This window comes from Pavona decussata, unplaced genomic scaffold, assembly GCF_977016875.1.
Source record: "Pavona decussata unplaced genomic scaffold, jaPavDecu1.1 SCAFFOLD_218, whole genome shotgun sequence".
NCBI lineage: Eukaryota > Metazoa > Cnidaria > Anthozoa > Scleractinia > Agariciidae > Pavona > Pavona decussata.
Window position 1 is genome coordinate 1,237,446 of NW_028145623.1, and position 17,084 is coordinate 1,254,529.

General features: G+C 40.6%; 3 protein-coding genes across 4 annotated transcripts in view; 1 reads left to right on the forward strand and 2 right to left on the reverse strand.

Annotated features, from left to right (window-relative positions):
- LOC146459643 (L-rhamnose-binding lectin ELEL-1-like) overlaps positions 1-17,084 on the reverse strand; it is a 142,278-nt gene that overhangs the window by 40,195 nt on the left and 84,999 nt on the right. The window lies entirely within an intron of this gene.
- The window catches only part of LOC146459646 (chitin synthase chs-2-like), a 44,752-nt gene continuing 32,127 nt past the window's right edge, over positions 4,460-17,084 (reverse strand). Inside the window, exons 10-16 of one of the 2 annotated variants that reach the window (XM_085089219.1) lie at positions 10,542-10,693; positions 8,800-8,944; positions 7,406-7,500; positions 7,191-7,259; positions 6,346-6,444; positions 5,720-5,924; positions 4,460-5,204 (exon numbers count right to left, since the gene is read on the reverse strand). In XM_085089219.1, coding sequence (XP_084945345.1) covers positions 4,744-5,204; positions 5,720-5,924; positions 6,346-6,444; positions 7,191-7,259; positions 7,406-7,500; positions 8,800-8,944; positions 10,542-10,693 — 1,226 coding nt within the window. In that variant the 3' untranslated portion in view covers positions 4,460-4,743. Of the gene's footprint in view, positions 5,205-5,719; positions 5,925-6,345; positions 6,445-7,190; positions 7,260-7,405; positions 7,501-8,799; positions 9,113-10,541; positions 10,694-17,084 lie in introns of both variants that reach the window. The other variant, XM_085089218.1, reaches the window with a different exon arrangement.
- LOC146459647 (uncharacterized) lies at positions 14,240-17,035 on the forward strand. The gene is made up of 2 exons (XM_085089222.1): positions 14,240-16,035; positions 16,366-17,035. Exons 1-2 carry the CDS (start codon positions 15,025-15,027, stop codon positions 16,708-16,710), a joined length of 1,356 nt encoding a protein of 451 aa, XP_084945348.1. The 5' UTR covers positions 14,240-15,024; the 3' UTR covers positions 16,711-17,035.

Sequence of the window (17,084 nt, forward strand, 5' to 3'; positions counted from 1 at the left end):
ATTGCACAGTTATTTCTGGTATGATTCCTAGTAACACAACGATAAGTATCACGCAATATATCTGAATAAAACCATTCAGACAATTATTTCAATTGCCAAGGGAGGATAGTTTTTAAATATCTGCGAAACATACAATGGGGAATAATTGGGGCTACATTAAGCATTTTGTGTAATGCCATTAGAGGGGCATCTTGTAGTCTATATTGTGGCCAGTTATAGACCCCATCTTAGTCACTTTTTGGGAAAATGTAATTTTCGCAATTCCAGCTAAGTCACTTTCTATTTATGCATCTACTTTCAAGAACGAAATGTAATGCGAGGTGATTGTTACATTTAATAAACAACAACTTTCTGAACTTTTTAACCGAGACCATTTTGAATCCCTACTTAATAGAATTTTCTTACCCCAAAAATCCGAAAAAGTGCGACCCCATTCTAGTAACTCTATTGAAACTGCAACCCCATTCTAGTCAATCCAGTCGTGAAAACGCGACTCCATCCAGCGGCACATCCCCATCTCAAACATACCCTGAAGAAGAAAGGCCGTGCCTTTCGAAATATTGGAAAATATACTTCCCTGACCGTGAAATCAACCTTGCTCTTTTTTTAGATTATTTGCTTTACAATTATTTTGCTGATTAGATCCTTCGCTACAGGATCCGGTACTTTCATTTTGTCACGGTGGTCCTTGCAAACACAGTTTATCACTGGTTTTTACTGAACATCCCCATTAGCCTTTTATATGGAAGTACCCCCCCCCCCCCCCCGGGGGGCCTGGCCTGCATGGGGCCCGTTTCTCGAAAGTCCCGGTAACTTACCTGGGGCCCGTTTCTCGAAAGTCCCGGTAACTTACCGGGGGCCCGTTCTCAAAAGTCCCGGTAACTTACCGGGCCCGATAAGTGTCTCTGGTGACAAATGTTTCTTAACAGAAATAAATTTTTGTTGGCTTTGAATACTAAATTTTAAAATCTTATAATTCTATTCTACGTTGGCCAAGTACCATGTCTGTAATCACCGTGTAATCGGCGAAAAAAACTTTAAAAATATACTTCTCGGGCCCGGTAAGTTACCGAGACTTTCGAGAAACGGGCCCCTGGTCCGATAAGTATCATGTTTTTCGCCGACTACACAGTGATTACAGGCATCGTACTTGGCCAGTGTTTTCATGAATTTATAAGATTTTAAAATTTAGTGTTCAAAGCTAACAAAAATTGACTTCTGTTGAGAAACATGTACCACCAAAGACACTTAGCGGGCCCGGTAAGTTACCGGGACTTGTCGAGAAACGGGCCCCTGCCCACTTATATGGACCCGGTCTATTGACCCGGTGCATGAACCTCCTTCTACTATACCCCCTCCCTATTTTTATTTTTATTTATTTATTTATTTATTTATTTATTTATTTATTTTTTACTTCTCAAAAATAAAAGAACTAAAAAGTAGCAAAGATGCGTTTGAATTGACAGATGTGATTTAAGTTGAAAATACATAGCTTGGGAGAAGCGAGAGCGACGCGCGAGGTTATAGGGTGCTGATAACAATTGAATCACGGTAGGTGTGTAGCATGAAATCGTGAATCCAAGAGGGTCTTCCAATAGGCCTAGTATCAACAGAGAAAACTGTGATGAAATGAACATGGAAATTGAAAGTTCTTCAAATTCCACTTGATAAATTAAAATCCAGCATCGTATATTCAATGTGCAACTGTATGTAAGCTTCAAGCACCTCTTTACTCTTAAATTGCTAATTTTGCACTGTCAGCACTATGACAAACTCTGAGCTAGCTGTTGTTTCATATGCTACGCAAAATTTCATTCATGCTCTGTTCACTTGACGTGAGTACGGACCCCAGGGCCTTCAGGGCTCACATACTATTCATACTTGGTTGCAGAACAAAGGAATGATAAAAATGTGGTCAAATTTCGCGAAAACCTCGCTATCCAGTATAAGAAAGTGCCGTGACCACCTCCACCAAAAATAGTCTGCGGGCTCGCTTTTGCTCGCCCGGAATAAAATTAACTCATGAAGAAATTTTTAACAACAAAAAGCTATAAAAAGTCCATCTTTGGCCATGAAAATTTGCACCCTTCTATCAGTGCTGTTCCAGCTTGTTTATCAATTGCTAAATTTCAGCCTACATGAACTTATAAAATAATTCCCTGCACCCTTCCCCGGCTCCCCCTACCCCCTCAGTACCTTTCACAAATATACTCTGTGTCTTCCAACAAAAGGACAGTTGCACGATTACGATATTGTAATATGTGTTGATAAAAATAAAAAGTTAATTTGTCGGAAATCCGGCAGACAAGCCATACCAACTTACAAACTGTTTCCCTTATACTAAGAGTCAGGTTCACTTCTTCTCTTCCAAAAGGTGTTAACTTGTAAATTCGCCAACACTTTGACTTCTGAAGAAATATCGATAGTCAAGAGCTATGGAAAAGTTATGTGTGAAAAACACGTTTTTCAGCGTGAGACTCGGCGGAACCGTGGCATGGCAATCGATTGCGTGAATCTCACGCAGACGTGAGCCTTCTACAGAAAATTGATGAAATTTTCACATTATTTTAAGGCTGTTAAAGTATCCCTTACACACTCCTTACAATTTGTACTGCGTATACACCGCCACATAGATCAGCGTGACATACATTTTTGTTTTAGAAGGGAAATACAGCACCCATGGACCGGGTCCATAGACTGAATCTTCAAATAAATATCTCTTACTAACCGAGTTCGAGGTCCGTACTGTAAGGCGATCGCGCTTGGGCCATAAATCAACGGGAAAAAACGAGGATCCGTAACTTATATTACAATATGGACCTCGAACTCAATCCGTAAGATCCGTAAGGTTAGTGAGATATTTTAATTATTATATTTCACTGTGCGGCCCGCCAAACTTCAAAATTGACCAATCACACCTTGCGTGCTAACTGGTCCAAAAGGGGGTCCAGAGATACGTGTACATGTTTTTTCCTTGCCCGCAGGATTGTGTTGCGATTACTTGTCAGCCTGCTCTACTAGTTAGAAAGCTACCCTTCAATTTTGGTGTGTTTTAATTAATATAGACCATACTAAGGCTTCTAAATTCTGAGACTGAAATGGAAGACTTATCTAACCTTATCTAGCCTGTGACAGGCGATAGAACAGGCCTGCAGGATGAAAGGAAGGAAAGCGGTGCGAGCGTAGACGCTTGGGAAAGCGCAGAGCACGAAGGGAGGACGAGAAAAAGGGAGCCTATAGTTCGACTGCAAGACAATCCATATTTTCCGTAAGTTCATTGCACGACCGCCGGTACTCCTTTCAACCAAGCGACAAAAATGAAAAGAGTTAAGTAAGATCATGGGCGTGACACCTCTCGTAAAATCCACGCTTATTCGGCTCTTTGCGCCTCCTGAGTTCGCGCTTGCAAGCTCCGTGGATTTCACTGAGTAGAAAATCTACCGTGGCCAGCAGATTCTAACATTTCACATCAAATTTGAATAATTTCAGTAATTTTAAATCATTTGAAATAAACGTCAAACAATTCCGACTAAAATTTGAAAAGTCACACCAGTCGCAAAGGGTATGTTTGAGATACAAGCATACCCTGAAAAAGAAAGGCCTTGCCTTTATTTGTTCTCAGAATTTTTTTGCTGATTAGATCCTTCACTACAGGATCCGGTACTTTTATTTTGTCACGGTGGTCTTTGCAAACACAGTTAATTACCGGTTTTTTTTACTGCCGTAACGTTGTGTCCCTCTCAATTCTTCTCTCATCAGTGAAGTTGAAGGTTATTTGAATCGGGAGATCTGTTCACTGTCTGCGAGAGTTTTCTTTTAATTTCTCATCGCAATATTTAATCTCGCAGTTCCTTCTTTTGAGATCGTGGCTTTGCTCTGGTTGGTGGCCATACTTTTCCTTTCTTATGGAACTTTGGGGAAAGTTGAGATTCACGCCTTTTTCCGGGATCGGGATTATGACACTTGAGTCCACTTGAGTGGTTAATTAACTATTAAAAAAAAAACCAGCTATTTTCCTCACTCGCCCTCAAGTTACTAATGTGGCAAGAGCGAAAAACGGTAATCATCAGTACCCTTTATAAAAGATAAATTAACTTTCATGCAAAATTATACATTAAGTTCATGCATGCATCAGAAATTAGTTCCTACGAGTTGGATGTCACAAATTTGTTTTCTTTTTTTTTTTTTTTCATGTGGCTGAAATAAAAAAAAAACGTTTGCGATTACCTTCAATAAAATTCGCTGTTGTTTCTCGCGTAATTGATTACTATCTCATTTTATTTCGGGAGTCTCTTTAGCTCTGTGGAGGCCATTAGCTTTTGATTAATTTTGAGCCCAGATTGTATGAAATTTCCAGGAATAGCATCTGCAGGGAGTGGTAGGGAGATTTCTGTTTTAAGCCACCTGGCCAAATTCAGCGTCATAGCCTGATTCATTAGGGTTGAAGGAACGTGGTCAATAAACTATAAACAGAGAGCACTTTAATAATTATAGTAATAATCTTTCAATGTCTACTTAATTCTTTATACTTTATCTGCTGACAAATGACTTTAAAGTCAACAAAGCTTCAATAAGCAATAAAGTGCTGTCTATCGAGACAATTTTACACAATGTTGCATAAGTTTATAATCAGGTAAATTTCATTTGCGACAAGACGCATAAGCTTAAGAAGTTTTCCTTTTAACCGTTCTTAATGTATCAGTTCTAGCCGTAGCCGCGCTAACGCTGGAATACTTCATTTGTTTAAGCCATCTGCTGACTGCTTGTGGACTCAGAGGGATGAACACGATTGTTTGTTACTTTCCAGGGAGTTCGCGCCAAAACATGAACTATTGTTTTAAAACGATGCCCTAAAAGAGCCAAAAACTGAATAACAAATATCAACCCATAAATGGTCAGGAAACTAAGTCCGATAACGTCTACACCCAAGACTTTTAAATCTTTGTGCTGAACAAGGGTGAGAATAGTTATCATCCACAATACGTTAGCAACTCCAAATACGACTAGTGTCGTGTTCCTAAGTTCAACAAGTTTTTCTTTTAGCCTAGCGGACTGGTCAAAGGCACTGAGCTCCGGAATGAGGCACACTTGACGCAGACCTTCCCAGAATTCATACTCAATACCATCGTCTTGGTTGTCAATGTCCATGTAGTACAACGGAAGACGATCAAGTTCACGACGTGTGCGACGGATTTTCTCCTGTCCTAAATTTGAAAATAGTAACAATAATAAAAGCAAAAATGAGTGGAAATGTATGAATCATACACAACCCATCATATGTCTTTGCTGACCTGTGATTGGTCAAAGTGTTTCACGTGATGCAATGTGTTCCAACCTTCGATCGCTGAGAAAACGAGCTAACATTGTTATATTAAATAGATTTAAGATAAGATGCCTTCTTGGCAATATCTCTGTCAAATCACAGTGTTCAAGAAAATTATTGAATATTTTTCTCCATTCTCTAAATTGTGTGAAGGACATTTCTTCAATCATCCAGTTCCACTTAATGGCTAAATTTTTCATTTGAGAGGTTGATGGCTCAAAAACGAAAATACATGCCATTTTCACCCAGGAAAGCTATGAACGTGCCATTGTATCCCCATCAATTGTAAAAACACTACATGTCAATATCGTAGCCTTTACCAGGTGACAAGGAAACAGCCAATGAGAGCGCCTTTTACACCTAAAGAAACACCAGCTAGAAAGGTTTGTTATATACCTTGATTTGGATACTGTAACTTCCGAATGGCAGATATCAGCCTTTTTAAATGGCCGGATTTGTGGATGTTAAACGTTTCTTTCACGCTTTCCTTTCTCATCGTTTTTAAATCCTCTAAGTCACTTGGTTCTGCATATGCATTTGATTCAAACGTGGGCCAGTATTCCCCAAGTTTAAGTTCTTCCAACCACTCCTTCACATTGTCCTATACAATAAAAGAGTTGTTAGAGACAGACCAACTTTATCAACTCATTACTGTTTCGGCGTTATCGCCTTGCGACCAGTTGCCATCAGCAATAATTTCAGTCTCCACAGTAATTCGCACTCATCGTCGAATTGCAGGTCAAACCTTAACAAAGATCCCTAAACTCCCGCGCCAGAGCTCCGCTTTAGTGCTAAAAAACGATTCTTTCATTCAACACTCTAGTTTTGAGTCAGAGTCCTAGCAAAAACACAAGACAACACTAAAACAGTTTGTACAACTTTTTCGCCGATGGCGTCATCTCCGACTTTTCATCGATCTGTACTTTAATAGATGATAAAAATTAGCCAATGAGCGTACGACAAAATTTGACAGTTACTGCAAAATTTCTATTTCGGCATTTTAAGTGTTTAAGCTAACTTACTGGGATGCCTTCCTCGATCTCCACCCGAGGGATCTTTTTGATTTCTCGCAGGAGTCTTTGACGATGCCCCCTCATATTAATACCAATCTGTTGAAGATCCTGAAAAGGAAAATCGTTACAAATTGATATTTTCTCTTTGATGTAAATTCTTTCACTTGTTAGAAAGTTGTTCCTTATTGAAATCCCACTGTCTTAACTGTGAAGAGACCAGGGGTGCTCACCATTTACACAAACCACCAGGATGGAAAATTTTCGTCATGAATACGAAATGATTAAGCTTGTCTTAACAGAAGATGCATAACATGCAAAATGTATAAACATCAGCTGTAAATCCCAAAAGGAGTAATAAAAATGCATCACTTTGACCAGATGCCCATAATTTCAGAAGTGCTCCAAATGGAATGATGCGTATCATTTGATTTGCTAACTGGAATTTCCGCTTTCTCATGTAAATGGTAAGCACCCCAGGTTGCATAAAACAATCTTACAATATTACAGCGAAAGCTTATGCAGCCTTTCCTTTGTGCTCGTGGTCGAGGGTACTACCACATGCGTGGCACGAGAAAATGTCTCCGGACACAACAACCTATTGAACAACCTGATTTTTTAAGCAACTGCGCGCCAATAGTCCATAAAGCAGGGGGGCGGGGGGGGGGGGGGGGGGGAGTGGAGAAGTGTGATTTCCTGGAACCCCTGAAAGTAGGACCATGAAAATATGCTAAATGCACCACGCAGCTTTATTTCTGCTAAATTAAAAGAAAAAAAAAAAACACCTTGAGGCTTTCTCTTCTCAGGCCAAAGCGCTAGAGCCTTCAAGCCTCAGGCTTTCTAATAGATACATATACCTCGTCTGTCATTCCAAATAAAAATCCTGTGTTGTCATATCCATGCTCACGAAACTTGGGCGCGTAACACTGTAATTAAAGAACGAGCACAAAGTAACTACTAAAAAAACATAATTGTTTCCAAGGTTTATTATCTACGTATGTACCACCTACTCAAGCATATTACCTTTGTATATTTTCTGTCGTTCAGTTTTTTTACGGCTACTTTAATTTACCTTGAAATCTTCATTCAGCCATTTTTCTACTGGTGAGTTTAGATCCGAATAAGAAACTTCATGTTCAAGTGTTGACAGAGGGCGTCCGTTTTCATCTGAACAAAGAAAGGACAATGTGAATAATCAAGTGATCACTCCGCTAAATATTTTAAGCTTGGCTCTTCTTTGTTTAGCTTATTGAGATATTCACATTCTGGATGTAATATTTACCCGCCAAGTTTTATTTATATAGCTATTTAAAGCTTTTTTTTTTTCAATCTATAATACCTGAGAAATTAGGAACTTGTTAGGGGAACCTCGACACTGGAAGACGAAAAAATGGCCAGTCTATGTGCTGTTTAGAAAGTTGGACTAACTTCCTTAAATCACAGCCTGCTATTTTGAAAGCAATCCTTTAAGAATTCGTTTAATTTTTTCTACTAGGGAAAGTGTACTTGAAAAGTGACTCTATGTGTTTTCGCAAATGACCAACGGCAGATTTTAAAGGGGAAGTATAACGGGGATTTTGCATGACGTCTTGTGGTGCAAATGGTGCACCTTCACCTTCACCGAGTTACAAAACAATATTAGAACATCAAGAACAAGAAATCAAATTAATTCTTGAAAGTAACCACTTATGATTTGCTCTAGAGCATTTTAGAAACGAAAACGCTAGAACTTGAAAAATGTTAGCCTAACGTTTATCAAGTTGAAGTCCATTCTAACCCTGTCCATCTGTGGCTAGAGAAACTCATCAACAGTCTTGTTACACTGGGGTGAAAATCTACGACAAACTTGAACAATACTTTTAGGTTTCTGATGTAAATTATATGAAATGATTCAGGTTTCTGTTGATTAAAAAAAGGAAGAAGAAAAAGAAGAAAAAGAAGAAGAAGAAGAAGAAGAAGAAGAAGAAGAAGAAGAAGAAGAAGAAGAAGAAGAAGAAGAAGAAGAAGAAGAAGAAGAAGAAGAAGAAGAAGAAGAAGAAGAAGATGAAGAAGGAACATTTTGGAGTTTTTGACATGACAGCAAATTCCCGGAACACTTCCCCTTCAACTGTGTGGAGTTACAGTGGTATGCAATTTACACTGGAGATTGATGTCAGTTATGCTCACTTAGTGGTAGACGTTGTAGACTCAAGTCAAACCTTAGCGATAGTTCAGAATATAATAATGATTCCTGTCATTTCTTTGTTGTTGAGCTGCGGTTTTTCTTTTCAATTATTGCGGTCGACGATGTGATCAATGCTGAAACTTTGCACGGAAAACTTTTTTCTTGGTCTTCTTGATGTTCATTGTGCCTGGCCAATTGACTTGCCGAGCTATTCTGAGGATACAGTATATTTCCAGACACTTCGTCGAGTGACTAATTTAAAGAAGGGCTACATATGCTGAAATCACTAGGACATGACTTACCTTTCCGTCCGAAATCTGGTTGAGGCGGAAATTTATTTTGAAGCCCACTACATGGATTGTTGGTTGAGCTGCACCAATTTGCTTCGTTATGTTGAGACGAAATGCCATTGCTAGTTGAAGAGTCAACATTCTCGAGAGGACATCTCTTGTAAGAACAAGAAAACGATTCATCTTGATCTTCTGCCGTTGACTCCTTTATTAACAAGTTGTGTTCTTTTTTAATTGGCTTAGATTGGAGTGAATGCTCACACAATGCTTGTGTGGTGGAGGACATGCTGCCTTCGTTCGCAGTTTTGTCGGTGTGGTCGTTGTTCTAAAGTGTGATGTACAAGAGAAAACGACGTACTGTTGAGTAAACTAAATCTTCTAACAGACATCGCCGCACATGAAACACGAGGAATTTTTCACATGAAAATCTAAGCATATCTTATTTTACCGCCATTTAATCATAAAGATATACTACAGCCAAGAGATGACTGAGACTTAAGATAGGGTTTGCGTAACGAAGGTTAACACGCACTGAATATTAAGTTTTTGGAAGAGGAAATCACGTCAGTTAACTTAACAAAATGTTGATGCAAAACCTGACCGATTTCGTCATTCCTCTTCCAGGAATGAGAAAGAAAAATTTGAGGAAGAAACCCAAGGAAAGGTAGGTCAGGACTGGGTCTTGTTATTGTATAGCCTGCGAGCAAGCTCTCTTGAAGGTGGGGGGCGGGAGGGGGAAAGAGGAGAGAGCTTGCAACGATGTCTCAGGAATTTTCATTTCTGCGTCGAATTTTTCAACGCAGAATGCTGATTGGTGGATATCGAATTTGGTGCTTACGTTATTGCTCTTCGCGTGCGTCGTGTTGACAACACAAAAATGGTGGCGGAGTTTCTATTTGTGAAGGTTGCGAGAATTTCTCTAAATAACTTAGGTTTTCTCTGGAATTAAAACCCGAGCAAAGTCAAGCGGCCAATGCTTTACTTCAAAATAGCGATGTTCTTACAGCTTAAATACCTACGAGATTTGGGACAAGTTTGATATTTCAACTTTTTGCAGCAATTGAAAGTCTAAAGTCTATCATCAAACAATGTTAGTTGTTTGCCCATTGCAAAGTATCATTATCGATTACTTGATTGCAGAAGCAAGAAGAATGGGGATGGCTGCCGCTTTGATTGCCGATATTTCAGATGGAGAGTCAAGGTCGGCCAAATTTAAGCTTTTGCTTGGTGTTTGGCTCAGCCGAAAAAAAATATGAACATCTTTCAGCTTACGCCACAAATTAAGGCTTTCTGAATATATTGACTCAATTTTGAGTGTTTTGGTACGGCGTTAGCAGCGAACTGCCAGTTTTTTAGGGCAACTTTTTTAGAAGCGCAATGATTTCCTTTTGATCTGGCACCCTCACGTTTGCTTTGCTACTCGTTCAAAACATCACAAATTTCACACGAGTTGAGTGTTCCAATGAAATCACATTGTCGATATTGAGAAATGCGTTCTCGTTCTCGGAGACCCGACTGCAAAATTGAGATTCTTTCGATTTCCTTGCACTGCTTCTTTTTTCTCTGGTCGGCTCTCCTCTTTCTCCCTCCCGCCCCCAGCCCCTAGAGAGCTTGCTCGCAGGCTAGTTATTGTAGAATCAAAAAGTGTTTGATATTAAATTAGTACTAGCATTTTCAACAATAATCTCTTATAATTTAAATACGTTACTTTATATCTGTCGTCTCGATGTTTTAATATTTGACACTCTCCTCACCCTGCCTTCTCGTGTAGCTTTCTGGTTACCAGCAAGTTTCAACTGTCCTGATTCCTCCTGTTTTCCACAGCAGGTGCAAAGTTTCTTCAACCATTTCCAAACGGTCTTGTACCAATCGTCGCCTTCTGAGACAGATTTTCCTTCCCTCGTTCCTTTAAAGTGTGATATGGCATAAAATTTTTCAATGTTAATATTGTTCTTGTATGAAAATCGAAAATAAAGTTTCTTATTAATTTTTCTTCCCTCGCTCTTGAGGCATTAAAATCACCAAATTTCACTTCTGGTTGGGTTGGGTGCAGCACCGCACAAAAGAGCAGACTGGGGATAGCAGATATGGGATGTGACGTAAATGAAGCAACGTTTATTCTCGCAGTGTCTCTATTCTGAGTACTTAACAATCTCATTCATAGTTTCGTCCACACAGGTTTTTTTGTTTTCTTTACCTAAAAATGCATATGAAGTGAAAAAAAAATATGCGTATTTGAAAGGCCTTGCAAAGAGAACAAGAATGGCGTTTTTGTTTTCTGAATAATCTTCACTGCTTCAGAGATATTATAGTTTTTGTTCAAAGACTGATGACGTCACAAATACTTTCAGTACAAAGATATAATTCACAAAGGCGCGAACATCTCGGGAAATATTGGTGTCATGCCGCTCAAACTTGTACGCAACAATGTACGCCGGGTAAGAAACAAAATGACGCTCATGTTGACGTTTCTTTGGAATTACTCTCGGCCTCAGTCCCTTTCTGCTATGAAGCAATTGTTTCTATTTTAGAGTAGATAAGCAGAAGGAGACGGTCCTACTTGAAACGCACAAAGTGTCCATATTGCCCTATGTCTCCACTCTAGGTTATTTGGATTGAACGTTGTCTGAATAAGAAAATTAAAAGAAAACGTCGATCGAGCATGAAATAGATCAAAAGCAAAATTGTTGCCAATGCAACAGCACAGTTGGAATCATTTTGTGTCTTACCTGAGGGAGATATTGGTGCCAACTTTGAGCAGTATAACTCCGGTTTTTCCAAAATATTCTTAATTTTGTACTGAGACGAATTGTGACTGCATCACTTTGAAAGGCTTTTCAAATAAGCATAAGTTCATTCCTACTTGATAAACACTTAAAACGAAAATGCCGTTCCCGAGCAGTGGGACCGATATCCCAAGCAACAACATATTTTCATTTATTTGTTTATTTATTTATTTATTTATTTATTTACTTATTTATTTATTTATTCATTTATTTATTTATACAGGAAGTCTGGTTTAGCATAGCTAGTTTAAACAGAGTCCTGATTCAATAGGAAATAAACAAATAAAAGAAAATCAATAGGAAATAGCACACTAATAAAATACATAGAGACGCACTATTATTAACGGGATTCCGTACAGAAGCGCTTAAAGTGGCGTTTCGCCAGGGATTTGAACATACTAAAGTCAGTTGCTGATCTAATATTACGCGGCAAAGAATTGTACGCACGCGCACCATTAATCCTGAAACTTCCCTGGTACTTGGTTGTTTTAGCTTGGGGCAATCGTAACTGGTCACGATGCCTGGTGTAATAGGCGTGGATTTGGCGAGCATGCTTAAATTCCGTCAGCAGGTATGCAGGCGCCATTCCATGGATACATTTGTAGACGAGGACACATTTAAGGTAGTCTCGGCGTGCTTGCAGATTGAGCCAACTGAATACGGTGAGCAGTTCGTCGGACCCGACAGAACGGCCCTCGATTATACATGCAGCACGGCGATTAAGCTTATCTAAGTAAGGAGTTTGATGAGGTACGTTTATAGAAAACACAAAGAAAAAACTTTATCCTTCCTTTAAAATATGCTGGATAATGTTGGGAAACACGGTTTGCGATTTAAGTAGATTGATTCAGTGGTTTAAAATTTAGGGCAGCTCTCATGCCCACGGCTTTTGTTGTCGAATGTAACAACGTAGGGAGGTGCCTAAATATAGACCTTTCGATCAAAGTAGCGTTACGAGATTAGGTACCAGGCAAAATGCTATTTTGGCACTAAATCCAAGAGTTTTGGAGCTCGTTCTTATCTCTATTGTTGAACACCTGAGAACAATTCCTTATGGGAGCAAGTGAGAAGCGCATCACACACCATCTTTTAGTAGAGTGCGCTACAGGTTTGAGAAGCGGCACCTGTCGTGTATTACACGAAGTAGCAACCTAGGCCTAGATTATTATGGGATTAGAGTAATAAAGAGAGCACATGGTTGACTAGTTGTGTGTCTTTCTCTGGGCTAGTTTTACGGCTAGCATTCCTCTAATTTATATATTAAGAGGATACGACATTGGCGACGAGGATAAGTACGGCACTAGATGTCTTCGAGCGAAAATGGCGTTTCAAACTCGATTCCTAAGTTCGATTGTCACTTGGATCCGTCCACGTTGGGACCACGACGGAAGCGATGGTTAACTTCTTTTGAACTGTTCGCGGATGGCAAAGGACTTATGATCACCGAAGATACAAATGCAGCCACGAAACAAGGGAGAAGAGCCATGTTACTCCATTTCGCATGTACAAGAAATCTTCTCTACTCTCGCGGACACCGGCGAAGCAACCGATTACGCAGCAGCTGTAACAGCGTTGAATGGGTATTTTCTTCCTAAAGTCAACTCTGCTTTCGCTCGCCAGAAATTTCATCGACTCCAACAAAAGGAAGGTGAGACTGTTTTGCAGTTTGTAACTCGATTAAGAAAAGAAGGAAAGGACTGAAATTTTGGTGCAGACTTTGACAACCAGTTAAGAGACGCTGTCCTGTGCAAATGTAGGTCAGACTATGTGGAACGTAAATTGTTTGAGGAAAGGGAAGAGCTAACCCTTGCCCGTGCGTTAGAACTCGCAGAACAGTGTAAAAGTGTAGAGCACCAAATGTCTCAGCTCAGTATGAGTGAACCGAGTAAAGTAGATGCAAACAGGGTTTATGAGAAAGCTGGGAGACCCAAGAGTAAACAAAGGAGTAAAGGGAACAAGGGCAGAGAAATTCATTGCTATCGTTGTGGGTCAACTGGTCATCTGGGCGGAGATTCAAAATGCCCTCCTAGAGGCAAAACTTGTAGAAAATGTAAAGGGAAAGACCACTTTGCTAGTGTCTGCAAAACCAAAACAAAGAAACCAGGAGTTAACCGAATTCAAGAAGAACCACAAGCCAGTGGGGAGCAAGTTGATTATGCTTTCAGAGTTACGGATAGAGTCCAGTCAAACATGCTTAAGTTGTCTGTGGGTGGGGTAGAATTAGAGATGCTGGTGGATTCTGGAGCCACCAATAACATTGTTGATGAAGAAACTTGGGAGCAATTGAAAGCTAAAAGGATTAAGTGCAAGTCTCAAGCTGCCCCTGTTGACAGGAAACGATATGCTTATGCATCTAGCAAGCCCCTCCCAGTAAAAGGTCGTTTTATCTGTGAAGTGGTGGTTGGCCAAGGGAAAGCTCAAGCTGAATTCCTAGTTATTAAAGGAAAGGGAGTACCACTCCTTGGCAAGGATACTGCAATGAAGCTGGGTGTGTTGAAAATAGGTGTCGACATCGCTATGGTTGTTGAAACCAAGCAGTTCCTGCAGCAAAAATTCCCAGAAGTGTTTGGTGGAATTTGAAAGCTGAAATCTAAACAAGTCACATTACACATAGATCCAGCAGTGAAACCAGTAGCCAGCCGCTGAAGCGAATTCCCTTCAATTTGCAAGATAAGGTGGAGAGAAAGGTTCAAGAATTGTTAGACTGACATCATAGAAGAGGTCGATGGGCCAACGCCATGGGTGAAATCAGTAGTAATCATTCCGAAGGCGGACGGTGATATTCGTCTCTGCATTGATATGAGGAGAGCGAATGAAGCAATAATACAGGGTCGATACCCCATACCAACCGTAGATTAGTTGCTGCAAAACATGAATGGCTCCAAAGTTTTCAGCAAGTTAGATTTAAAGTGGAGATATCATCAGCTGGAACTTACTCCCGAGTCACGCCAGATAACCACCTTTGTGACAAACAAAGGCTTGTACAGGTATTGGAATTGGCCCAACAGAGGAAAGAGTTAGAGCTCTGCAGGAGACAAGAGAACCAACGACTGTCAGCGAAGTTCGAAGCTTCCTGGGATTGGCTAATTACAGCAGCAGATTTATTCCTCATTTTGCCACACTCTCAGAACCACTGAGGCAACTAACCAGTAGAGATGTCTCATTCCATTTTGGAGCTGAGCAAAAAGCTGCTTTTGAGTCATTGAAACAAAGCATGGCTGAAGCAGGAACACTCGCATACTTCGACAAGAATGCACCAAGCAAAGTCATCGCAGACGCGAGTCCTGTTGGCCTTGGAGCCATGTTAGTGCAAAGCTAGGATGGAGCATGTGTGCCAATTTGCTATGCAAGCCGCAGCCTCACAGAGTGTGAACGCAAATACTCCCAAACTGAAAAGGAGGCCCTTGCTCTTGTTTGGGCATGCGAGAGATCCCATGCATACATCTATAGAATGAGGTTTAATCTGGTAACCGACCACAAACTGTTGGAAGTCATCAATGGTCCCCGTTCCAAACCCACAGCCCGCATTGTGTATGCTGAAGGGCAAAGCAACATAGCTGACCCTCTCTCCCGTTTGCTAAGACGGAACAAGGCGACGAGTTATGAACATGGAGCAGAAGAATATGTCCGATTTGCAGCCATCAGTGCTACACCCGCAGCCCTAACTACAAGGGAAGTTGAAGAAGCATCCGCAGTGGACGAAGAGTTGATGGCTCTGAGAGAAGCAGTTAAAACTGGTCGATTTGAGAAATGCAAGGCTTATTCACCAGCTGCAGGTGAACTGTGTGTGATCGGGCAACTAGTCCTAAAATGTACCCTTATTGTACTGCCAAGCAAGTTAAGGTCTCAAGCAATTGCCTTAGCTCATGAGGGACATTTGGGAATCGTAGGAACAAAGCAAAACTTGAGAAGCAAAGTATGGTGGCCTTGTATGGATAAGGCAGCAGAGAAATTTTGCAAGTCGTGTTATGGATGTCAACTGGTGGCACGTCCAGACCCACCGGAGCCATTGAGGTCTACGACGTTACCAGAGGGACCTTGGCAAGATCGGGCCATAGATCTTCTAGGACCACTCCCATCTGGACACTCGATACTAGTTGTTGTTGACTACTATAGCCGTTACTATGAGTATGCGATCATGACATCCACTACCACTGTGAAAGTAATCGACAACCTAGAAGAGAATTTCAGTCGCCATTGTCTTCCCACAACTATCAAGTCTGACAATGGACCACAGTTCCGCTCAGAAGAGTTCCAAGAGTACTGTAAGCAGAATGGAATTGTGCATCTCAAGACTACACCCAATTGGCCCCAGGCTAATGGAGAAGTTGAAAGGCAAAATTCCTCCTTAATGAAGAGAATTGGCATTGCTCAAGCTGAAAGGTTGGTCTGGAAGAAGGAGTTAAGAAGATATGTGACCAAGTACCGAGGTATTGACAACGCGACTACCGGCAAAAGCCCTGTCGAACTGTGGTTCAATCGGAAGATAAAGGGGAAGCTGCCAGAACTACATGCTGATTATCGTCCAGATTTGGAAATCCGTGACAGGGATGCAGAGGTCAAAGCAAAGACCAAAGCGTATGCCGATAAGTTTATGAATGAGAGACCGCCTGATGTTCAAGTTGGTGACCAAGTACTTGTGAGGCAAGAGAAGAAGGATAAGTTCTCCACACCATTTAATCCATCACCATTCCAAGTTGTAAGCAAGACAGGCAACAGTGTCGTGGTAGAATCCCAGGGTGGGACCCAGTACTCAAGAAATACTTTCCATGTAAAGAAGTTCATGTCAGAGACCCCTATGTCTGCAATCAAAGCACCATCTGCTGTTCCAGGCGAATCTGCAGTAGGAGATACATCCACAGTACCTACCACAATATCAAGTCAAGCTACATATGAATTGTCACCAGTGGCACCCGCCACACCATCAAGTATACCTTTGACCAGGTTTACACCATTAACACGAGCAAGTGTGAAGAATGAAAATAAGGCAGTTCCACTCCAAAAGGATGTTGTAGTTGATCAAGCAACAGTGCCTAGTACCCCAGCAAGACCGAGGTATGGAAGACCTCAGAGACAGAGGACACTGTCACAGAAATACAAAGACTTTGTTATGGAATGGTGGACTAGTCACTTATGAGTTTACCAAGTCGTTAAAGCCAAAGAACTTGTGACTAAGCATTTGTTAAGGACACTCATCGAGACAAAAGATACTGTTTGAACTTACTAACCTTGTTAAGTCATTAGTTGCGTGAGAGTCTGAGTTTCATTTATATACGTTTTGTTTCTGATTAGGTTTAGAGGACTGTTACTCTTTGTATCCTTTAAGAAAAGGTGGGATGTCGCGTATTACATGAAGTAGCAACCTAGGCCGAGATTATTATGGGATTAGAGTAATAAAGAGAGCACATGGTTGACTAGTTGTGTGTCTTTCTCTGGGCTAGTTTCACGGCTAGCATTCCTCTAATTTATGTATTAAGAGGATACGACGGCACCGTTGGTCATGGTTTAATA

What these genes read in the sequence shown, in the direction of transcription:
- LOC146459647 (XM_085089222.1), top strand. Translation starts at nt 15,025, where the DNA reads ATGAGGTTTAATCTGGTAACCGACCACAAACTGTTGGAAGTCATCAAT. An exon ending in CGACTACCGGCAAAAGCCCT is followed by an intron (nt 16,036 to 16,365) that starts GTCGAACTGTGG and finishes TTCATGTCAGAG; the next exon opens with ACCCCTATGTCTGCAATCAA.